The 25503-nt window shown below is 36.6% G+C and overlaps 1 protein-coding gene across 2 annotated transcripts in view; it reads right to left on the bottom strand.

The window, feature by feature from the left end:
* Window positions 1-7176: 7176 nt before the first annotated feature.
* The window catches only part of LOC136808923 (alpha-2-macroglobulin-like), a 31659-nt gene continuing 13332 nt past the window's right edge, over window positions 7177-25503 (bottom strand). For both annotated transcript variants that reach the window (XM_067065484.1, XM_067065485.1), the window contains exons 14-31: window positions 21554-21739; window positions 20956-21105; window positions 19952-20059; window positions 18972-19047; window positions 17532-17745; window positions 16504-16732; window positions 15914-16102; window positions 15130-15331; window positions 14704-14880; window positions 12501-12582; window positions 11369-11525; window positions 10885-11119; window positions 10462-10682; window positions 9495-9722; window positions 8893-9011; window positions 8305-8467; window positions 7785-7887; window positions 7177-7477 (exon numbers count right to left, since the gene is read on the bottom strand). In XM_067065484.1, coding sequence (XP_066921585.1) covers window positions 7416-7477; window positions 7785-7887; window positions 8305-8467; window positions 8893-9011; window positions 9495-9722; window positions 10462-10682; window positions 10885-11119; window positions 11369-11525; window positions 12501-12582; window positions 14704-14880; window positions 15130-15331; window positions 15914-16102; window positions 16504-16732; window positions 17532-17745; window positions 18972-19047; window positions 19952-20059; window positions 20956-21105; window positions 21554-21739 — 2901 coding nt within the window. In that variant the 3' untranslated portion in view covers window positions 7177-7415. The remainder of the gene's footprint in view (window positions 7478-7784; window positions 7888-8304; window positions 8468-8892; window positions 9012-9494; window positions 9723-10461; window positions 10683-10884; window positions 11120-11368; window positions 11526-12500; window positions 12583-14703; window positions 14881-15129; window positions 15332-15913; window positions 16103-16503; window positions 16733-17531; window positions 17746-18971; window positions 19048-19951; window positions 20060-20955; window positions 21106-21553; window positions 21740-25503) is intronic.

The raw sequence follows: 25503 nt of genomic DNA, 5'->3' as shown, positions 1-25503 counted from the left end.
TTATGAGAGAATAATGCATGACCAACTTTCTTCGTACTTCGATGACATTTTCGATTCAAGACTCTGTGGCTTTAGAGCTAAACACAGCACCCAGCATGCATTAATTCAAATGATTGGACAATGGCATCAAAGTCTTGATGGGTCCGGAAAGGTGGGGGCAGTTTTAATGGACCTATCAAAGGCTTTTGATTGCATTGACCATAAACTCCTGGTTGCAAAGCTCAGAGCCTATGGACTCGATACAAAGAGTCTTGAACTTTTGAAATGTTATCTAAGTAATCGCTATCAGAGAACAAAAATCGGCTCCGAATATAGCGAATGGTTGGAAATCACTCTAGGTGTTCCTCAAGGCTCAATACTTGGGCCTCTTTTATTCAATATTTTTATAAATGATTTGTTTCTCTTTATTGTAAAAGCCAGCATTTGCAATTTTGCCGATGATAATACTTTACACTCTTGTGCGGACACTCTTGAAGAGGTCATCTCAAATCTTGAGTTTGACCTAGAAGCAATCTTAGACTGGTTTTCAAACAACTACCTTGCCGCAAATCCCGGAAAATTTCAAATGTTGGTTTTAGGAAATCGAAATGTTCCTGTAGAAATTACTGTTAGAAATATAACTATCAAATCTACGAACTCTGTTGAGCTCCTTGGTATCACCATTGACAATAATCTTTCTTTTGATATTCATATCAACCAACTTTGTTCTAAAGCTAGATCAAGAGTATGGAGCTTAAACAGAATTCGTATGTATCTAACTTTTGATCAACGAAAGTTGATTTTCAACTCTTATATCATGTCAATATTTAATTATGCACCAATAATCTGGATGTTTTGTAATAAAACTACATACCAAGAAATCACGAAAGTTCACAAACGGGCTTTAAGAATATTACTCTGTGATTTTAGAAATGATTATGAAGTATTGTTGCAAAACGCCGAATGTAAAACTGTGCATGAAATTCATCTTTGCTTTTTACTATGTGAGGTTTATAAATCTGAGAACAAATTGAATCCAAAGTTCATGCAACAAATTTACGTAACAAAGAAAATCAAATTCAACTTCCGAAACAAAATCTTAATGTCAATACCTCAGGCAAGCTCTGTTCGTTTTGGAACTCAATCCTTTTTATTTCGAGGAAGCCTGCTCTGGAATCAAATTCCTGAAAATATTAAGCTCAAATCCTCTATTGAATCTTTTAAATCCTCACTGAAAGAAAAATTAAATCTTAAAAATATTTGTCTTTGTAAAATATGTACATAAAATTTTTTCTTTTTTTTTAATTTATCATTCTGTACTATATTATTGTATTCTATATAGTTGGTATTAATTAGTATTTAATTATAACTATGTCAGACCAACGTTAAATAAATTGGAAAATAAAAAAAATAAAAATAACTCTTGATAAACGGTGATATACCTTTCGGTAATTAGTTCTTACAAAGTAAACAAGAGATGGCAGGCAATATGAGCATATTTATTTTTCTTATAAGCATATACTTTATAAGAATCAAATCAATAACTCTTGATAGATGGTGATATACCCTTCGGTAATTAGTTCTTACAAGGTAAACAAGGGATGGCACACAATATGAGCATATTTATTTTTCTTATAAGCATATACTTTATAAGAATCAAATCAATAACTCTTGATAGAAGGTGATATACCTTTCGGTAATTAGTTCTTACAAAGTAATCAAGGGATGGCGCACATATGAACATATTTACATTATCGGGGAAAACTTCGTCGGGGAAAAATATTCGTCACTTGCTGGTAGTTGGTAAAGGCGTTAAGGCCGGGCTAAATTCTCGTCGGGGAAAAATATTCGTCACTTGGCCAAAATTTCGTCACTTTTCCCCGACGAAATTTTCCCTGGTAAGGTCTTTTTTTCTATAAGAATCAAATTAATAACTCTTTATAGATGGTGATATGCCCTTCAGTTATTAGTTCTTAAGAATTAAACAACCATTGTTCGTAAATTGATCTTATCTTTTTAGCGATTTTGAGCCTCGTTGCTCATATCAAATAGTTTCATCAAGGGTCGATGTAAAGTAGACTTCAGATTAGCTTTCATCTCTACTTCTTGTTTTTTCTCATGCAGTTTAAACTTTAGGCGAAATTTTCGACTTTAAGTCGTCTTGTTTTATTTTCCTTCACAAAAAGTTTTTTTATTGCTAGATATCTTCGAATCTGTACCCAATGAAACACTTGAACTGATTTTTGGACATGTTTCAGGGGTATTTTGTGGAAACAATAGTTTTTTGCCAAAATTAAAATTATAAGAACTATATTCAAGATGACAACTTTCCTGTCAGTTTGAATGATAACTTTTGAAGGCGTTGGCTTGAAATTTTCACAGTATTATCTTGATGTACTTTTTCATTTGATTTCTAAAAAGATTTTACTGAAATATTGTGAAGGCATTTCGAGGCACTTTATTAATTTTTGAGTTCTTTCAACCAAGCCATTTTGTGCTTGTTTAAATTTCTTATTGTTGATTTTTCCTTTACAATCATTTTATAATGCAAGTGTATTATCAAGGGCATATCATTAATGTCTAAAACGCACTGAGAAGTAAGTATCAACGACAAACCAATAAAATTTACCATTAAAGATGTTGTATTACTGGTTTCTTGATCAACAAAAATACTCATCAAATACGACAGAGATAGAACAACAGAAATTCAGATCATTCCAGCCGCGGCTTTCTTATACTATGATTGCACTTTATTAAATTACCAAACTCGCCAACTGCCAAAGAAACGCATATCGAGATCAATAATATAGTCAAATCGTCAGTCAAAAGACTGAAAACGGATAATATTACAGCTAAAATTAACAAATTGGACGAAGACTTTCAAAAAATGATAGGCACAACCTCTTCAAAACTGCAAGAGTATTTGAAGTCTCTGAGCAATGTAAAAGACTCAAAAGGAATGAAGCATGACCCTGATACTGTCCTGAATCTATGGAAAGAGCATCTTCAAACAAACTTAATATATCTTTCCTACTCGAAACTCTGATGAGAAATACACCCCCTTTTCACAGACCCACTGGCAACCCTTCCCACTGGAAATGAGGTTTTGAAAATCAACATGAAAAGATATGAAGTTTTGTCAAATGAAGATGATTCGATATTCATTGATGGAAAGAAAATCGAAACTGTAAACAATTTTGTATTAAAATCATATCAGGTCAATGATACCTAAAAATTGACGCATCCCAGCAATACAAGGAGCAAAGCATTAGAAACTTGAAAAAAATATCAACGGATAAATTCAAAAATTCACTGGATATAATTTTAATTAGTTCAATTCGGTGGTTATGCAGAGTTTAGGAGAGTTGACTCAAACTCAATTTTTAGAAACAAAATCTCTCTGCTTTTCCATTTTGTCTTCAGGACTTGTGGATTTGATAAAGATTGTGTGGTGTGGATCAAAAGATTTTTGCCAGAAATAATATATGCTCGAAGTAACCAAAAGTAAAAGTAACTAGTGATGATGTTGCATGCAGAAAATAGCTTAAAGCATTAGTTGCTTTTGGTAAATTGAAACAAAACATATTGTCTAGAAATGACCTCCCTCCCCTACTAAATCAAGTTGAGACTTTTTTACGCGCTGATAATACCAATTTAACTATCTATGCCTGTGAAACCTAATCCCTCAAAAAGAGAGATATTGATAAACTCTATGTTTTCCAAAACAGCTGTCTAAGGTTCATGGCTGGCGAGACAGAACCAGAACTTCCAATTTGGAATCAAAAGAGGACCTCCAGCTCCACCCCCATCCATTCTTTAAAAAATTCCCCCTTCTTATAATAGCTTTAGCAGTTTTATGAAAGATCCCCCCTGGTTATTCCTGTCTCTAAAGAGGGTTTCCAAATTGGATGAGGGAAGTCAATGTTAGACCAACTTATGGTATTTTCTGTTTTATTTTGTTACTTCTAAAATTCTTTTTGGGGAGAGTTTCAAAGGCTTCCTCATAAGAATACAAAGATCTCTTGGAACCTTTGAAAATTTTTTTGGCGGATTTCTAGTTGGTAAAATGCTTTTTCACAGTAGGCATTTTTCCAGGAAACTGGTGTATTAACAATTTGGGTCATCAAAATTAGTGTCCAGATAATAATAACTAAGAGATAAGATAGGATATAACTCTATGTTAATAGCTTCCCAATCAATTTTGTCACTTTTTTGGAAGTTGTACAGGCTTGTTCTGAACCAAGGTATGTCAGCCTAAGCTAAAGGATATCGGAAAAAATTTTGACACCTCACGCCGTCCTGGAGGAAAATGTAGATCTGTTCTTAAAATCTACCTACCTTGAAATTTAGATCTGTTTTAAATAGAAATCAAAGTCTGAAAGTTGATCTTTTCTATAGATTTTTCTTTTTCAATTCCAAGAAAACTACCGTAAGTTGGTCTAATGTCAACATCCCTCTTCTAAATTTGGCACCCTTCTTCAGAGATGGATAGGAATAATATGAAGGTCGGAATCGGAATCTTTTTTGCTTAGCGATCAGGGAGGAAGAAATCTTTTGTCTATCAGTGATCCTAGCTGTCAACTCTCCCGCATTGGGCCGGAGACTCCCGCATGCTGATATTTTTTCCCACAGGAAAATAATTCAGCTAAATCTCCCTGCATTTTCAGGATTTTCTCCCGCATTTCCCGCATTTCGAAAAATTTTCCGACTTCCTGCAAAAAAATCAGATTTTCAGAAAGCGGCATGTCAAAATTTCCTGAATTTCTCCGATTTTCCAAAAAAAATTTCCAATAAAATCAGACTTCACAGGGAAATTCCCTCGATTTCCTGATTTTCCGATTCAGAAAAATTGGATTATCGGGGAAAGTTTTTCTGACTAGAAGCTCTCCCACATTTTTGCAAGGCAAATGTGACAGCTATGGTGATCCTGACCTTCCTATTATTCCTATCTCTGAAAAAGGGCGTCGAAATTAGAAGAGAGGGATGTCGAGATTAGACCAACTCCACTGGGACCAACTGATGGTAATTTTCATTATCTGTTCTAGGCTTATATTTCCAGCTGAAAGGGTGTACGGAGTGGAATATTGGCACTTGAAGATATGATCACACTGTTTGAGCTGTTCTGTGTATAAAATGAGTACCCTGAAAGTTGGGGGGTCTGTTCTAAATATTGAAAGATCTTCCATGAATACACCCCAGTCTGGAATTCATACACAGTACGCCGAATATATTCGGCGTGAGAATGCCCTTAATTGGGTGTAACCTTCTTGATCCTCAAAATATCTTCGGTGTGGCTTTTGCATGGATTCCACACTGGAATACACCTTTCCCGTACCTAATTCAAATTTCTCAGAAATGGCCCGGGAAAATGTGCGCTCCACCATTGTGTATAAAATTATTTGGGAGGTAAAAAACGCGTTTTTGCCTGCGAGGGGTTAGGGAAAGTGGGATTTGAGCCTCTAACTTTTGACAGCGACCTTCTTTTGGCAAAATATTTTCAGGGTGGTATAATATCATAAATAGATTGAACATACTAAAATTTGAGGGGATTTTGTTAGACAGAACTTAAGAAAAGCTCAAAAAACCAACTTTCCCTAAGGGAACGCAGGCAAAAACGGGTTTGTTTACCTCCAGAGACCAAACGGTGGAGAGCATCGAAATAATGCGCGCGCATTAGTTTTACGAATTACGGGAAAGGTGTATTGCCAATCCCAAAAAAGAACAGATATTTGCAAAGTTTTTGTCAGTAGTCAGTGACATGGCTGCTTCTACAAAATTGATAGTGACAAGATCTAGGGATAGGAGATTATAAAATTGCAGTGAGAAATACTCATCATACTTACCAAATCTTTACTTGGATCCATGTGACAACACTACTTAGAAAAATTCCTCCAAGAGTGTTTTTTTTTTTACATTTCCCGCCACTTTGAAACTTTCGATTTCGTTTTTGAAGCGGCGCGAAACTATTCCGAAAAATCCCGAAACCGGGAAAATTATCTTCGGGAAAAACGTTTGCTCGAGTACTTACGAGTGTACAAACTCGGAAAAAGTCGAGTGCAAGTGCAAAATTTGAGGTTTTCAGGTGCAAGTGCAGACGGTTTTTTAACCTCAAGTGCAGAGTTCCGCTATTTTCTCTTTAAGTGCATAGCTCGTTTTATTTTAGCATTAGCAACTTTTTGCTTTTTTGTTGGGCCAATTTCCGAAGTGGTATAGGTATAGGTCAACCTCGTTCCCTGCATATTATCAGCTTTTTGATGCTTACTGATAGCGCTAGATAATTCTCTGGCGTCCATAAGTAACGTAAATAAAGCCTGGGATACACGGGGACGAGGTTGGGTATAGGTGCCTTGTCCGGACCAAAATTTATCTACCCTGAGTATCAGAGGTCAAGTTTTCAAAGAGAAAATATTATTATTTATTCGAGCTGTGATACTCACGGTAAAATTTATCAGGTGCGCTCTTCCAGTGCGGAACTTGGTATTTCCGAATTTCTCCTCGAGTGCAGCCTTGCCGGGGGGCTCATTCCGTTCCAGCCGTGTTTGTAAAAAAAGTCAGGTAACTGGCTGGATATGGGGGAGGAGCCACGCAATTCAGGAGATGTCAACCTCTATTTTAAAGATTTTTGGACAAAGAAGCTTTTACAAAATTTTAGCGAAAATTTATTTTTAGTTGCGTAAAGATAAACCATCTTCTGTAAAAATCTTTTCAAAATGTTTTTTCTCCCTCGAAAATAATAAGGTCCTCAAAGTTGAAATACTCCTCTTCTCTTTGCAAAAGTCCGAGTCTTCATCAAATTTTTTCATTGCGATTTTTAAATGTTCAGATTCAGCTTCAGGAATAGTTGGCCTAAAATAAATGTATGACATGCCATAGTTTTGTTGGTTACATCGGGTAGAAATGTTTATTTTGCACATGGCAAATATAAAAAATTCCCTATAGTTAGTCAGCTCAGAGCCCTATAGTGGTTTTCATCGAATAAAAATTTGACATCGTTAAAATCATTCCGGCCCCTATACTATAGCTTTTTTTAAATAGGGCATACGGAGCTTTCGATTTGGGATTTCGTTGTCTGAATGGTATATAAAATGTCTAAAACGGTTTTCAAATCATGTTAGTTATGAAGCAATGAATTTTTTTTAATTTCCACCGGGGTCGCCATATTTTTGGCTCGGATAAAATATTTTGGAAAAGAAACAGTTTTCGTTACTTAAAAAATATATTTACCTTACTAAAAAAAACTTTATAAAATTATAAAAGTATATTGAAATATCAAGCTTGTTATAAAAGATACTTGGACCGTTACACATGTCCTGCAATATGACAGTCCTCAAGAAGTTTCGTGATGAGAAGTGAAAAATGTTCCAAATTTGGTGATAGGGTTGCTTATAAAGTTTATATTACTACTGTCTTGAGTCTTTTCTCAATACGGACAGTATTTAAGAAACAGTGTTAATCTCCGGACAATCGCCAACCTTATACATTTGAGTTGCTTCGTTATCTAAGGAAGAAGAAAAGAAAATATTTGTCAAATAAAATTGACAGAAAAAAAAGATGAAACTCTCAATGGTTTTGGATTTCTTGAAAATATATTATTGAGGTCCGCACGAAGCTTTACCAAATGGGTATCAAAGTCAATCGACGTAAGATGTATATTAGTCTAATCTTTCTAAATTCGAACTTCTGCTATTCGAACAAAAATATTGGTCCTCTTGGCTTGAAGTTAGTAATTCTGTAATTCGAATTTTTCTCTAACTCGAAGAAAAGTCTTAGTCTCTTGAAGATCGGATTAGAGAGAGTCAACTCACCTTTATCATAATAATCGTAGATTTTTACGGAAGCCGGTTTTCGACCTTCCACCTGAGCCACTTGTTCCATGAAAAAGTCAACACATTGTGTTGTTTCGGAAAACTAAAAATACAGAGAAAGACAAGAAGTTATTCAAAGGAATGTATTTCAGCTAAAATGTTACATTGTTTTAATAATCATCTAAGCCTGGGGGATGCATAGGCGATAAATGGGTACGTTTATGTGCCCTAACTGAATGAAATTGTGAATTTAAATATTATGAGCCTCCAAAACCTCGTTATTAGGTATAAAATCATATGCTTAAAAATCAAGTTATTGTCTATTCATGATATATAATATGCACCATCGCAATGTCTTCTGACATTACATCACGGACCCAACAGCTGATTATGGTTTTAAGTGAGGTGAAAATCAGTCAATACGTCAATTTCAACCAATCAGCTGTTGGGTCCATGGAAGACATTGCAATGGTGCATATCATGTATACAAACACCATGACTTTTAGTTCTCGAAACTTACATCGTTGAAATAAAATGACAAAACGCCATCAATAAATTCGAATTGTGTGTAAGACACGTCCGTCATTTGTTGTTGCATTTCAAGCTCGTTTATGATTGGTTCAAATCCTGACACCATATTGATGTCAATCAAAGCCATGTTAGATTTGCCGGTACCGGTATAACTGAAAGATAAACAATAATAAAAATTGGATGTAAAAGATCTTAGAAAGTCATAGGTCTATAGAAAGATGTTTTAGAGCAAAAGCTGTCTTTTTCAAATTCGAATCCAGAAACCAAAATTATTTGAGTCAATTTTTACCTACAATCATGGTCATAATATTTCAGAAAAAGGGGAATTCCCTTATGGAAACGATTTGACAGCACTCTAACGTAAGTTAGATTGTAAGAACGTAAGACTCCAAAAGGTCCAATAAGGGTCAGAATATGGAATATAACCTGGTGGAAGTCGATAACCCCGCTTAAATTGATATATTCGATTACATTTAATCGTGGAACCCGTGAAAATTATAGTCGAAAGACTGCTTAAAAGTCCTAAATTGCTGGGCTATTCACGTAAAAAATAAACTCTTTTTAAGATATCATGTACCTTCCGCATATTTTCATTTGGTGCCGACAAGTCAACGAGTTTTCATCTTTCTTGACATTGACTTTCAGTTTGAATGATTCTTCTTTACCAGGTTGTGGTTCATTGTACTTCACGTTTGCCTATAAGAAATGAATGACCGTATTGTTAAGGTAACCATTCGAATACAATGCGTAATCTTGTGGGTTGGCACGCAAATGATGTCATGCGGGAAAAGTGAGCGTCAAGGTAAGGTAAGCGTGGAAAGAAAACTTGTTAGCATGTTGTGCTAAAAGCACACTACCAACCAACATTTCCTAGCCTCTGCTGCTCCTTTTTTAGCAAACACCATCCCGCCATTCGACGACCACCATCTGACATATTTATTTGCCAGACTTCTTGGTTGTGGGTTGGTGTTATCAAATAACGGAGCAATTTAGACAGACTCTTTAGGTCATAGCTTCAATGACGTGTTTTGATTGAACAGGAATTATATGCTAAATGGAGTCCTAAGGACTTTGAAATGTCTGAAGAATTACTGAGCAAAATCTTATTCAAGGGTGTCGTATTTTCGATAGAGATTGAAAATGCCCATCTTATTATTTAGTGATTAAAGCTATAATTACCTGAGCGAGAGCACATCCTTGACCTGTTGCTGTCACCGTCAAATTCACCGGTAACGATTCTTGGAGATGAAACTTCTGTAAGACCAATCTATTTGTTTTGGTGATGGAAACATCGAGATCAGTACCCCCTGATTGTTTATTAGATTGCGTCTTGATTGACATGTCGAAATTTCCGTTGAAGGTAGATGCGGAATATTGAGCGAGCGCTTGTAAACCAACACAAGTATCCTGAAAATGTTGCAGAAGTCTCTTTAACTCGAACCTCTATAACTCGAATATCTCCTTAACTGGAACAAGTTTTCTTGTCCCTTCAGTTAACAATGTCTTAGCTCTAGTTTAGACGGCCGACTTTCTGCCCTGCCTATTCTAATTGTTAGAGTAAGCAGAAAGTGGGCACAAAGTTGGCAGTTAAAATCTTTGCTTGAAAAAGATTGAAAGAAGACATTGCATTGACGTCAAAAGAGGGCAATGCATTCATTGACTTTAGACAGCCCACTTTAAGCCCACTTTAATTCACAATTAGAATAGGCAGGGCGAAAAGGGGGGGGGGCATCTAAACTAGAGCTTACAAACCAATCTTTCTAACTTGAACTTTCCTTAACTGGAACAAATTTGTGTTCCCCGTGCAAGTTCGAATTACGGAGACGAAATTGTAATAAAACGTTTTAATGCTGGTTTACTTTATTGATGCTATGAATGATGTAGGAAAAACTTTAAGTCACTTTTATTGGTCATTGTTTTCTCCTAAGTCATGAGAATAACATTGAAAAAAAAATTACTTGCATTATTTCAAAATCGCGAAATCTGCGACATTTACTTTCACGAATTTGACAAAACAAATTTTTTCGCAAGAATAAACTTTCACAAAAATCGTGAAAGTTTCTGCTCACGAAAGTTTGTACGCCTTAAGTAATAAAAAATTATGTCAGATATTTATATAGGAGTTACTGTAATAAAGATCTAGTACCTGTGTTGAAGCAAATCCTCCATAAGAATTTCTTTGTTTCACCAACCATTTGACGATATCCAAATGTTCTCTTCGGTTGCCGTAAGGTTGTTCACCACTGATAAGCGCCATTAATGCGTATGATGTCATTTCAATATCGAGAGATTTGGCGCGTGGTATGTAGCATGTTCTAGGAGAATATTGCGGTTTTGGCTTTCCATCATCCCAGTGAATAAGCCCTCCTACAACGAGACATTAGTTAGATTGATTAAAAGGGGCTCGAACTATCCTGGATTTTATTAACTTATCCGTTTGATCGGGTTACCTGGGCAACCTATTCCTATCGACTATCAACATAATGATATTTTCAATAAGACTCCAAACTGTTTTCCAAATTTGGACTTCTCTAAAATGATAAACGAAAATGAAATTCCAATAATCAACCTTCTCTCGTTGCTTTGTCGTCCAATCTCTTCAATAACTGATCAGTCTTCGAGCTTCCCGCCATTTTGAGGGCGAACGCCAACACAGAAAGGGTGTAAGTATCTTTAACACTATCAAGTTGCTGTTCCATACATCTCATCGCACTTTGGATACGCCCGTCATTCTCTGTAACGCCTGCTTCAATAAGGGCAGTTACCACAAAAGCAGTCATTGTTACGCCACTTGTTACACCGCCCTAAAAAGTAGAAACAAATTTTCAAGTAAGAGCAAATAGAAGACCATAAAAGAAATGCTCTCTTCAAATCTTTTAATGAAAAATAAAATTAAAATAAAATCTACCAGGCGAATCCGTAGTCGCTTTGAAATGCTCAAAACCTAGAGTATCCAGCAAAACTTAAACCTCAGAGCCATGAGATTGGTTGGCTTCCGTATCTTAAATAAGAAATGGTCGCAAATAAATCAGGATAAATCGGGGAAAACTTACAGTCATTTCCTTATGGTGCACCATTCCAATTTTTTTGAAACAACCATCCCGTTGTTGTAATTTTAACAAAAAGTTGACACTGTCTTTTATGTCTTTATCGTCGATGAAAATATATTTTTGAGCTTGTGCGTATGTTCTTAGTACAAAAGCAGTTAACCTGGAAAAAAAGTGACCGTAGTAATGTGTAAAATGAGAAAGGAAATGTTCTTTCAAATGTTTGGAGAAGAGTTGAACAGGCTAACTTGATCAACAGAGGTAAAAAGGCCCTACCCAGCTGGCACACAACGTTGTTTCAACGTTCATCTAACGTTATATGGACGTTGTGAACGTTAGATAAACGTTGAAACAACGTTGTGTGCCAGCTGGGTATCAACTTCCGTTTTCTTCATAAATCTTAAATTGATTGAATCATTCTCATTTATATTTTCTCATTTATTTTTTTAGAAAGTTTTTTAAAAACTTTATCAAGAAATTAGTTCCTAAAACCCTCAGGAGTGCACTGAAATAGGTCAAATCTAGGTCATGTGAAATTAGAAGTCGATAGCACGAACGGGGTGCCATAAAAATTGAAATTTATGGACACTTTTTTTAAACCACCCAGTATAGCAAATTGGTTTTAAAATATATTTGAGACATAATGTGTAAGATAAGAAAGACAGACTTTGGAGTAGAGCTGAACCGGCAAAAGATCACCAAAATGGGCTAAAAGGATAAAATTAGTTACCAACATCAAATTCTACAGGAGTACCCTAGGTTTGGTCAAAGCTTGGAGTGCTCTTCGTGACCGTAGTGCAGTGGTAGAGCATCCGGCTACGGTGCGCAAGGTTGTGGGTTCAACCCCCAGCCGGGTCATACCAAAGATTCCCAAAATGGTACTTGATGCCTCTCTGCTAGATGCTCAGCAATTAAGAGAAGGATCAAGGGTAAGTGGAGCAATCCAGGGAGAAAGAGTGGCGCCCTCCCCTACCTTCGGGTAGACAGCTATCGAAAGAGGAGCCTTCGGGTCGCCTCCGACTGCGGTCGCAGACTTACTTACTTACTTCGTCAAAATTTCCTTTTTTTGAATCAAACAAAATATTTTTATAATACATAGATGGGTACTGAAAAGAGGGTATATTTGAGACAGACTTACCATGTGCTAGCTTCTTTATCTCGTTTACCGAAAGCTGAATAACCACCGTTGTTATGTTTGTATGTCAATTCACGTTGGTAACCTAGAGAAGTAATTCAATTCGTATTCATTTGATTGGAAACTTAAGGATTCAACTATGTTGTTCCTTATTCATTTAAAATTTCCAGACTCCGATTTTCTTGATAGATAGTCAATATTTTTCACGTGGAGAGCCCAGAAATAAAGGACTTTTAGACAGTATTTTAATTGATTTGACGGGGCCATCAATGAACGAGGTCCCCCCCCAGTGGTTGGCGTGATGGCGTGATGGCGTGAAATTTCGAAAAAAACGGCGTGATGGCGTGAAAATGAAGTGCCGGCGTGATCGTGAAATCGAGTTTTTTTAGGCGTGATGGCGTGAAATTTGCAGTTCAGCGTGATCGTGAAAATTATATTTATTAGTTGAATCGTATTTCTATGTCCATTTTAGCCAATTTAGAGGGTTTAAATTTCAAAATTTTCTTGGTCAGCCCCAACTATAGTGGGGCCTCCAATAGATCTCATTTTAAAACACAAAAGAAACGGTGCAACAGTTCTATTCATCTGCCATTTATCCTTGTAACTTCCGATTGTTTTTAGCAGTTGCTAGCCACCCTCGACCCCATGGCTTATCTAACCCCCTTACGATATTGATGATTCTGATGGACGCGTTGACGGGGGATATAAGATTAAACGATTCCTCCAATTATACGGTACTGGCCTCTTTAAGTCGCAGAATCGTTTAACGGCCCTGGCTCGCGAGGGTGGTTGCTAGCTAGTCTTTAAAATAATAAAGTCGAATGCTATGAGAGGGTCGAAAATTGAAAATTTTCCCCGTCAGCGCAAACCACGGTTGCGCTTCCTCCGTAACTAACGTTTTCCTCTCTTTCTTAGATGCTTATTCTTAGATACATCAAAGACAGGTCCTTTATTTCAGGAAAACATACATTTGTAGCAAAGCCTTAAACAGAAAGAAGCAACAGGTTTATTACACTTTTTTTTCACAAGAACAATTTTATAAGAACAATGAGGCTAAAAAATGCCAAAAAATAAGAACAATTTAAGAACAGTGGAGAGGCTGAAGTTAGAAAGTTATAGCACAAAGAATCACTGGTTTCTAAAATCCTCTAAATAGTAAAGTAAATAGCCAAAACTTGTTTTTTACCTTAGAAAAAATAAGAACACAATAAGAACAATTCAAGGCTCAAAGTGCCAAAAAACAGCCGAGTCTCAGCAAGAATTTACTGGTTCTTATAAAAAAAAGTGTATGAGGTGTAATTTTAAGCGGATTGATCAAAGGAATCCTATGATGTTTAAACCATATTTTGGAAAAAAAGAGAGTAAATGAGGGCGATTTTAGCCATACTAAATTGAAAATTTCTCCCGTCGGCTCAAACCATGGTTGCGCCTCCTCGTTCCCCTTTTGAAAACTATTCACGCTAATTTACAATTAATGCCCGTGGGTCCCGTCAACGGGGGACCAGGGGGCATGGCCCCACATGTTGCTTGTACTTTTAAAAGATTGCCATTATTTTTACATGAATTATTTTTCAAATTGAATTGAAATGGGTCCTAAAATAGCACTTTGAACCCTTCAAAATTAAAAAATTTGATATGACCAGTTGTCCAACAATTTTTGATATCCATAAGTCAAGATTACGTCATTTTTCCTATCGAAAACACCCAAAAAAACTAGACACTAAAAACTAAAACTAAAAATAAATAGAAAATAGAAAAACAGAGATGAAATTTCTTCCAGATTTTTCGGGTGTTTTCAATAGGAAAAATGATATAATCTTGACTTGAGCATATGAGAATGCCGGAAAACTGATTGACGACCAAACACACATATATGTGGGCAAAAACTTGTTTATATAACAAAATATGAGCGTGAAAACTAAATTTTCTAGACGTAATGGCGTGAAATCGAAAAAAATTGGCGTGATCGTGAAACTCAAATTTTTCAGGCGTGATGGCGTGAAATCGAAAAAAAATTGGCGTGATGGCGTGAATTTTGGGTCCGCTGGGGGGGCCTCATGAACTGAACGACACATTGGAATAGGAACAGGGGTAAACCGCGGTTTGTGTGATGGCGGTTTGTGTGATGGCGTTGTGTGAGGGAGTTGTGTGATGGCGTTAATTGGGAGTTTACTTGCTAATTAAAAATAAAAAAAACTTATTTCACCTGACTGCATGAATTTCTTTGCTTTGTTGACAATTTTTCCATCAGATTGTTCGGTTGCCGTAAGATAATCCATGATGTAAACATTTGGCGCGAATTTCAACATGTTTTGTTCTCCACACCCATAAGGCATCGCGAGAAGTTTGTCCAAGCCGTCCATACTAGGTCCCAAAAGATCACCTACAAAGATAAATGTTTATTTTCAAGCAACATTCTAAGTTCTATTCGATATTAATCATCATTCGTTTTTATTGACAAAGAAATCTTAAAAATGGATTTTTTGAAATTTTCGAATTTGGAAAAGTTTGTAAATGTATAATGATGAAAACTGTTTTGATCTCATTTTAGATATTTTAGAATGTAGATATACAAGGGACTTCTAAGCCGTAGAGTAATGAAATCAAATTTTATCATTTCTAGTTCACCTACCGACAAACTCAATTTCAGCATACACCGATCCAGGGACAATTTTCTCGGGTAAATCCAAACTGATGACGTCACTAAAGGTTCCATTAGCATGGTCATTTGGACAAAAGAATAAACTTGTTGAATATTCCTTCTTGATACCTTCAGCTTCAACTAAAAGTTTCTTAGTAAGTGCGTCCGCAGCTACAACGTTTGAGATCGGCACCTGGTGAAAAAGGAAAGAAACAACTGTTGTCAGGCAGTGTTAGTACGTGCATAAAATGGCCTTGAAGTAATTTTAAAATCTTTTATTTAACCCCTTCACTCCGATGTCTTTTTACTTTTTGAAAAAAATCAGAATTTTCAGAGCTGTAAACGGCAAAGGTTGGCTCTAATCCAACCTAATAGCTACATAATTTAAGCCCCTTTCCGCTTTTAGGCCATTTAACTCTTTCAAAAATATAGACTGCTAAAGATGGGTCTCTCAGGGGACCGCCCAGCATTACCCAAGGACTGAGAGGGTTAAGTCTCAAAATAAATTTGTTTTGCAAAATAGGGCATAAATTTGATTTTAGGTTTTGCTTAAAAGAACGCTTTCTATCTGTTGTTTTTTGGCAGCTCCGAGTATTTGTTTTTTTAGTTGTTTGGAAATTATTTTAGTGATTTTCATTTCAAATTGGTTATCTTTGTTGAGTGTACCGCGCGAACTACTCTTAGCCAAACTAGAGGCTAGTTTATTTATTCACTAACTCCTTGCTTGTGAGCAAACAAGAAAAACGAACGAAGAGACACACGAAGGACATCTTACCTGATTTGGTCCACAAACTGAAGAAGAAGCCTCATAAGAACGTCCTTTGACAGTAATATCAATTTTCCCTAATGTCTTTGGTTTGATACCGAATTTCACTGTCTTGGCTTCACCACCACAAACACAGAGTTTTTGTTGTGATGACGTCAGCTCCTCGTAATCTTTGCTTTCATCGAGTTCAATACCAATCTTGTGAAGAAAATTTGAATATATATCAAAAAACTTGAAATGCATTAAACCCATTAAGGACTTTATATTTCTCCTACCCCCTTCCCCTTGCGCTTTTCTATTCCAGTCTGTTTGGAGACAAGAGTATATTATTTCCAGACAGTCCGTGTACAGGAGTGTATTAAAGGTTTTGTTTTTAAATAAGAGTGATATCCTTTACTTACTCATCAATTTTAATTAACAAGCTTTTTCACATTGGATTGGCAGGGATGTGGAGCAAGATTGGTTAAAAAGAGGAAAATAATTTTTTTTGGCTTACATCAGTATAATATAAGGTATACAACAATAGGCAGACACTGTCCTGATATGAAACGGGAGCACTTGTGTAAAAATAAAACCTTTAAACTAATGTTACAACTTACAACTAGGCATTTATCCAGATAATTGAAAACAGTAGCTGGGATTTTCAAAATTTCTCCACGTTTCACTGAGTACGGCAATGTCAGTGATATAAAGAAGGGTTGGAATCCACGTATGGTGGTAGGTTTTGAGATTCCGATACCGTCAGATGCGGATAAAGCAAATCCGTTCGCATGCCATGTTGTGATCGTGTCTGGGATTTTGACGCTCATTTTCTTTTCGCCGTTGGAGCTGTAATATCATAAAAATATAGGGACATAAAAGTAGTAAAATGTAAACATTGCGCGAACCACGTGTCATTTAAAGAGAACAATTAAAATCACGTGTCCAAAACAAACTTGTAAAACAATTGAAACAATCGAAATCAGCCATATTTGATTTTATTCTTTATTTTGACATGTGACATTTGTTTCGATTTTGTATCCCTCTGCATACAAGTTGTTTACAAATTTCGAAAGTACTTTTATGTTCCTTTAAGATTAATGGAACTTTGACTGACACTTCTTAATTGCAATATTTTTTACTGTCCCGTTAAAAAAGTTTCCAAAATTATTTTAAAAAAAAATGCATAAGGCAGTAGGGTAGATAGGAGGGGCGCGAAATTTGTGAAGAAGGTAGATTTTTATGACACTGTAATTATCTTTTTACATTATGATAATTACAGTGTCATAAAAATCTGCCTTCTTCACAAATATTGCGCCCTTCCTATCTACCCTACTGTAAGGATAGTCATTTGTATTACATTTGACCAATGAGATGCAGCCGAATACTAGGTAAATCTCCGAAGTAGTATTTGAAGAACCTTTCAAATTTTTTCACACAAACGGTGGATTGAATGTGACATTTACCGCTAGATTACGAAGAGCGTTTAACACGAAGGCACAGAAAGCGCTAGATTCAATGCGGCGTCCGAAACGAGGCACAATAAGACATTACTCTTCACTTGCCTTGGAAAAACCGAAAACCCACTGATCTCATTTGATCTTGCGGTAAGAAAAATATACATAGATAGATCTTTTAAAATACAAACCTGATATATTCGTCAAACCATAGCCAACTCTCAGGAAATTCCGTTCGAACTTTCAATTGCTGCGGCTCCTCTTGTTTTGTTTGGATTTTTGTTCTAAATTTAGTTTTACGGACCATAGAATTCTGACGTATATTGGGTCTCATGCGTCGAACCCCTGGAGCCGGTACTGCCCCCATTTCCAATGCTGGTCTTGCAAAAGCAACCATGTGTCTATCTATATTTTATGAAAATAGGAATTAGAAAATAGTAAAACGTGGTTGACAGAATGAGTTGTTCCAGAAACAGCAAAACGTCTACGTGTTATTTTAGAAAAGAATGAAAAACCGTTAGCTTGGCAAGGAACTTCTATTGGTGAGCCAGCATTTTTTTATTTTGACGGGAACTAAAATTTTGCGTTTTTTTGGCGAAATTCGATATAACCAAAATCAGTTCCACTACGCTTAAGGTTTATTTGTGTATATGGTAGGGTATGTCACTTTCTCCTCCCTTACTCAATTCACGTTAATTTGTTTCTGGAACAACTGTCTAAATTTCACTGGTCGACGGGGTTTGTCAGACCCGCCAGTCCATCTGAAGCTTAGTCTCGTAACTGAAGGTAGAAATAAAAAGTGACCATTGAATTGCAACTTCGCCTCAAAAAAATCTGTCCTTCGAGAAGCAATAATTTAACGACTGAAAACATTTTTTTCCGTTGCCTTCGTTCAACAAAAGAAAAAAGTGCAATTTTCAATATGATGTAATGAAACACAATAGAATGGCTTTATTTCAATATTGAATGGAACAAAACCGTTAGATATGGGCGTGGTCATAGAGTTCATTATTTACCTTAATTGTAGATTTTTATAGAACGTTTATTCCATTGAAAATTGGCATTATAGTGTCCTACCCTACCCTTTATAGCAGGGGGGGGACCAATTTTCTAATTTTGGATGAATGAGGGGGGGATGAAGATTTGAATAGTAAAGGGGGAAAAAAAGAAGGGGGAAACATCGATAGTTGGCAAATTTGGTGGGGGAGGGGGGAAGTGTGAAATCACTTCAACTTTATCTCAGCAACCAAGGTCAGTCCACATGATATTATGTGATTAGATCATAATTTTGACATGTTTGTTTACATTAACCTATTTTCTTTCTATTTTGTCTAGTATTCATTTTGCAGCAAAATTTTACGTTTGTGTCAGGTTGAAATTTGAAAAATTTATATGCGTATATGGAGGGAACTGATATTTTCAGAATTTTCTGGGGGGAAAGCAAAATAAGAAGGGGAAACTAAAAAACTGAAAAGTCATAGGGGGGAGAAGAGGGGTAGATTTAAAAAAATCAAAAATTTGGTGGGGGGAACAAACCCTAGAGGACACTATGGCCATCCTGGATGGTATGTAACTTTGAGTATGAAATTAACTTTAACCGTTTTCTTTACTCAAACTAGTTCATTAAATACCTTCGTAATCATAAATACAATAACTTCTGTCAGGTAGCCGATCCTCCGCATTCGTCAGAAATCTTAACCCTGATTCCTAAGAAAAAGAACAAGAAAGTGTGGATTCGAGTCATTATTTGAAAGGCAAATTAACCAATCAAGAAAAAATTGTCTGTCAGTTTGCTAGTAGCGCGGGAAAACAAACCGATAAGAAGAGTTTTTTTTGCTGCAACACGAGGATTTAGTTTCGAAAGCGATGCGATCTGAGGAAACACGAGAATTTGGTGTCATGTAGTCATACACGAACACTGAATTTTCAAAAAAGTTTAGCCATATAGGGACCAATTTACTATATCGCGCGCACATTTTACCAAACGAGATACGCGCACAGCACAGTCTAAGATTTTGAAACTATCTAAAAACATGGGACAAGCTGGAGTTTTTACAAGCTCTTATTTGATTTGGTTGGTCGTTAAGATGTAATAAAAGAATCTCATTACTTTTTCTAAAGAACGCGTCATCTCTATCACTTTAAATGACCAATTAGCGAAGTATCTTGTAAAAACTCCAGCTCATCCCAAAAACATGAACACGGGTATTTCTTTCGAGGCGACTCTTCGAAACTCTAACGCGGCTATTGTATTGCTAACTAGTGTCACACTGGATGTTAACTCTGCACATCTACACGCTTTTTTATAAGAACAAACTATATAAGAACATAAGACTTTGATGGCCAAAATGTTAAAACAAGTTAAGAACATTTTAAGGCTTCGCGGACTCCAAAACAGCGAATTTATTAAGAAAATGGACGAAAATATATAAAAAAATGGGAACATGTTAAGAAGATAGGCTTGAAACTCAAAAAGTTAAGAACATCCGATAGCTTTAAAAAATTTGGATGTTATTGTAAAAAAACGTGTATATGTTCCTTCGTTAATTATCCATTTGACGGTCCACATCATCGTATAAGATGACAATTAGGAAAATGAAAAGTAAGTCACCTCTAAAGCTTCTGTGCTATCAACTTTTCGCTCATGATGATTCCAACAGCCCCAACGGTTTCTTCTGGTACGACGTTCTACGTCTTGTTCCAACAACACTGAATTTAACTAAAGATAGGAAAGAATTATATCAAATTATGTTATATTTAAGTATATTCATCTGATGAATGTCGGTAGAGCCGGGAGCATCTGTAAGGTAGGATTTCCTACCTAACCACGACACACTTTTCAGCAAAAGTACGACATCTAGCCCTTCGGGCTTTATAAATCTATGACATATATATGACATTTACGGCTTGATTTTGTCACTCTTGCCTCTCGTCATGTCTTTGCTATGCAAACAGATTGGAGGGACGGAAGAGTTCTGAAACGCGCGCAACCCCTTTTAATATTGATCTATTTGTGGGTGGTCGGTCTAATGCTTAGGTGGGACGCCTACTCTCAGCTCCCAGTTACTTACTACCCAGATCAGATTACCCAACTTAAGCTTCTTCTTCGCTGGCAGTAACCCTTGGATAGTAAGACCAATGCACTACCGACTGACCTACCCGGCCTGTAATATTAACAGAGACATACACAGATTCGAAGCACGACAAAATAAGGTTGGACATGTTTAACGTACATTTTGTGCCCGTAACACTCGTTAAGTAAAAATCCTGAGCTACTTTTACAGTGTGACGGGATTGGCCCTATTTTAGTACGGTATTACTGGATTTGACGAAAAAAGAGACGGGAAAACGGTATTTTAAAATCAGATGGTGAGGGCATTTTAGCCTTTTTTTGTGAGTATTCTAGTATTTTAACCTCTACAAACCGGTGTGACGGTGTTATTATTTTTTACAGGATTCCGGGATTCAGCAAAAACTTTGACGGGAAAATGGTATTTCAAATCCCTACATCCCCCCCTTTAAGGTTATAATGCAGTGGTAGATCTGAGAGGTTTCAAAGTTTATGCTGGAGAGTCTTAAGATTATCCGCCAAAAGTAATGAGAATGAGATGTTACCTGTTCCTCTTTGATATCATTCGTTTGGGCCATCAAGCGAATACTTTCGTCAACTGCAGACACAGCAAATTTCGATCCAGGCGACGCTTTCAAAAGAAGTTCAACTTGTGAGCCAGGTTTTTTTTCAGAGTCTTTGAAACTCATTGATACCTAATGAAATAGATAGCAAGAAATTTTTCTACAACTATGTAATTTTGAACTATTATACGATGTTGCGTCGACGTCCATATTATGTCCATAAAACGTCCGTAACACGTTAGATAACGTTGAAACAACGTTTTGTGCTAGTCTGAATCTTAGACCTCTATAGATTTACTTCCTATAAGAAACTTTTTCGCTAGAGGATGAGCAGAAGCCTTGTTATATGCTAGATTGTTTAACCCTTCGAATTTAGCAACGAACTTGTCAGAATGGCTTTGGTAGTTTTGCCGTATTTCTTATGACTTTTTTGCTGCGGAAATCTAAAGGATATTTAAAAAATAGGCAAAATATTGAGGAATGTATCTAAAATTTCTGGGTTGACCTTTCAGAAAAAACCTCCTCAAAATAATAAAAATGTCCTTCAATAGCCCAACAACAATTACACATAATATAATACCTTATTTCTCGTATCCATCGAAACATCGAAAGTATGGCTATCGGCTACCAACTCTCGTTCGTGGAAGTAATAAACTAAAAGACGACATTTGGGGCTCATCCCATTTCGAATGAAAATGCGAAGTTTTGTGTATTTCTCAATGTTGCTTAAGATGGACGATTCTTGAACAACACCTCTGCAAATGACCTGAAAAAGAGAAAATTAGAAACATATGTTAGAATCTGTTGTGCGAGCAGCAAAATGGAACGTAGTCGGTAGTGTTTGTAACTGAGCGTTCAAACTAAAGGCAAAATATATTTTCATTAATTTCACTATAAATTATACAAGGCCTAAAAGTTGACAATTTGTTTCAAAAACTGGCTTGACAAGCAAATTTCTAAGTCTAGAAAAGTGACAAAATACAAGAAAAATATGTGAAATAAATGTAAATAAAATATCTGCTTACCAGCATACGACTAGGTGAAAACTGTGTGTACGTTCCAAAACTGAACCACAAGTAAGTAAAAGTCCAGTAAATAAAAGTCAAATCAAAGTCTTCATAAAAGTGTCAAAATTTTAAGTAAAACTCATACTCAAAAACTCATGTTGACATCGTCAACCTTCTCTCATGAAGTCAAAATTGTTGTGTGTGTTGTATCAAAAAAATCAATACGCCTATTTCTATAAAATATAATTTCTTCTTTGCGCATACCAATTATGACGTCACATAATTTGTCTCTTGTGAATTGCGTGTTTCATAAAAGTAAAAGTCATTAAAGCGATCACGCGACACTCCCCACCATGAAACAATCGTAATTCAAGGGCGTGTCTGTCAAAGGTTCATCAAATGTATCATCGAACGTAGTATAAAGTAAGTATACGTATCAGTTCATAATTTGTAAATCAACACTGAGGCGTTGAGCTCAGGTATCAGTTCATGTGCGTAATCAGTTCTATTATCATACTCAGCTCATAGTATGTAATCAAACACTCAACGTAAGAAGCACGTTGCTACGGACTCACGTAACAACTCAATCACGAATTGTTGGACATCACGAATTGTTGGACATCACGAATTGTTGGACATCACGAATTGTTGGACATCACGAATTGTTGGACATCACGAATTGTTGGACATCACGAATTGTTGGACATCACGAATTGTTGGACATCACGAATTGTTGGACATCACGAATTGTTGGACATCACGACATTGTTGGACATCACGAATTGTTGGACATCACGAATTGTTGGACATCACGAATTGTTGGACATCACGAATTGTTGGACATCACAAATTGTTGGACATCACGAATTGTTGGACATCACGAATTGCTGGACATCACGAATTGTTGGACATCACAAATTGTTGGATATCACGAATTGTTGGACATCACGAATTGTTGGACATCACGAATTGTTGGACATCACGAATTGTTTCTAGAGAGACTCATCTCAAACAAGTCATCATAAGTTCAAAATGATAGACAATGCTGGCTAATCACAGTCAACATTTGCTTGACATCATCAAGCTTGAATTGATTGGGAAACGCTGATTCCAAGTGTCAACGTCAATTGAAAGATTCAGGAACACGAAATTTGAAGAAGAAAATAAAAGAAAGCATCACCTGGAACTGCAGCATCGTCAATTGCTCAGGTGAACTGTTGAGTCTGCAAGCGAAGCCATTGTTCCGAGCTCTGTCAGGATGTCGACTTCATCGAATGATCTGATAAGAACCAATGATCTGATAGCACGTTTGGTAAATCGGAATGATTGTTCCTGATGATTCTTGTACTTCACAGTGACTTGTCTGATATCATCATCCTTGCCTTTATGAACACTGTCGATCATTCCATATTGATAAGTGTTGCTGATGTTTGATTCATTCTTGAGAAATAGAACGACGTCTCCTTTGGATGGTTGTTTGTCTGAATTGAACCACTTCTCTTGAGCCATTAACTTTGGAACATGAGATGATAACCAAACCTCAAACCATGCATCGAAGCTTTTGTTGTTTGCCTCAATGATTCTGTTTGGGTGCACCAATGACAATAATTCTCCTTCGGGACTCCGTTCATTATTTCGACCCATTCGAAGTCTGTTGGGTGTCAATAAGTCAATTGATTCGAAATCAGATACTTCGTTTCTGATTCCAATTGGTAAGTTGTTGATTGAGTTGGAAATCTGGGCTGCCAATGTCTCCCATTGCAACAATGACAGACGTTCGTTAGAGATACTTCGTTCCAATGATTTGTTGACTTCTTGAATTCGTCTCTCGACCTTTCCATGAAAATTATGTCCGCCGACTGGACACGAGTTGAACTCTACACCAACATCTTGATGTAGTTGATTGGTAGCATCTTTGAAGTTTAGCCTCATGTCTTTGCAACCTTTCAGTAGTTGTCCTCCTTCATCACAGTAGAGAACTTTTGGAAATCCAGCATCACAAGCAAAGCGTATGAAGGCTTGAATGAAAGCTGGCGTGGAGTAATCATCCATAACCTTGATTGATGTAGAAGATGTAGTGCAACAACAAAACACTACAAGCCATATCTTGATTGTTGCTCGTTTGTTGTGAGGTGAGTAAGCCTTGAATGGACCTGATAAATCAATCTGGCACATATAGAATGCAGGAGCAATAGTGAGACTTGACTTTGGAATTGGACCCATGGCTACATCAATTGCCTTCTTCTCAAGATATCTGCATCTTGGACATGATCTTTTAATAGCTTTGATAATGGATCTTGCTTCAATGATGTAGGCCTGTTTGAGAACAGCCCTCAATGTCGTTTCTACTCCTCGATGACAAACGTTTGGATCATTCCAGTGTACATCATTAATGATTGCATATGCTATTGGTGAGTGTTTATCAACCAATGGTACACAAAAGCTTGTTGAGGACAGATCTTTCATGGCTTCTGTAAATCTTCCTGATACAGTGATGTCATCACATGAGAGGATTCGTCCAGTGTAAACAAGTATATCATCTTTGAGCCTTGATATCTTCTCATACTTCTTTTTGGGTACAAATTGTTGAATCTCATTTGTGCATTTTCTGAAGTAATAAGACTTTGCTTTTGCTGTGTCTGAAGTTGATGTGAGCATGATCCATGGAAAAGTCTTTGATTTGGAAGAATCAATACGACGAGTGAGAATCAGTCTGATGAATTTTATCACGTAAGTCATTATTCGAATGACTCTTGTAAAGTTGTGTGAGTTTGGATCGACAAGATACTGTAAGAAGGTGTAATGTTTCTTTACTTCAGGTGGTACTTTTGCTTCACTAACGAAATTGCTTTGTTGAGGATAGGTTTCTTTGTCAGCTTCCTTGATCTCTGATGTATCAAGTGTCAAACCTCTGATTGAAGTTGTTGGAAAGCTTGCCTTGTCCTTTGACATCCATTCAAGTCCTTTGATCCAATCTGAATCCATTGAAATATCTTCGATTGAGCATCCTCTTCTTGTTCCAAGATCAGCAATCATTTGCTTTGAAGTTACATAATACCAATCAGTTGGTGAAGTAAATCGACGAATTTCTATCACTCTGTCACGTACCCATTGCTTGAGAGGCTTGCCCTCGTTTCCAATCCAATGTAATACAACTTGACTGTCACAAAGTTTGACTGAAGATTTGTGAAGCCCACCAAGTGATCTTTTGACAACTTCACTTGTGTAGACGTTGAGGAGTGCAGCAATCATCTCTGCTCTTGGCTGTGTGATACGATCAGGAAGTATTTTCGATCTAGCAAACAATAGTTGGCAGTGGTAGTCACCATCACGCTTCTTGATTCTTGAGTAGATGGCCGAGCATGCAAGTTGAGGACTAGCATCCCCTGTATCAATTGTTTCGATGGTCAATGATTCAGCATCATTTGGTACAATACATCGTTTGAAGTAAATTGAGTTCATCTCTTGCATCACTTGAAAGTTATCCTTCCAAGTTGGTTTGAGTTCATTGGGAATAGGATCA

Source organism: Clytia hemisphaerica, unplaced genomic scaffold, assembly GCF_902728285.1.
Source record: "Clytia hemisphaerica strain Z4C2 unplaced genomic scaffold, Clytia hemisphaerica genome assembly, whole genome shotgun sequence".
Lineage (NCBI taxonomy): Eukaryota > Metazoa > Cnidaria > Hydrozoa > Leptothecata > Clytiidae > Clytia > Clytia hemisphaerica.
The sequence above is the reverse complement of the archived record's forward strand: the minus strand, read 5'-3'. Positions and strand labels throughout refer to the sequence as shown.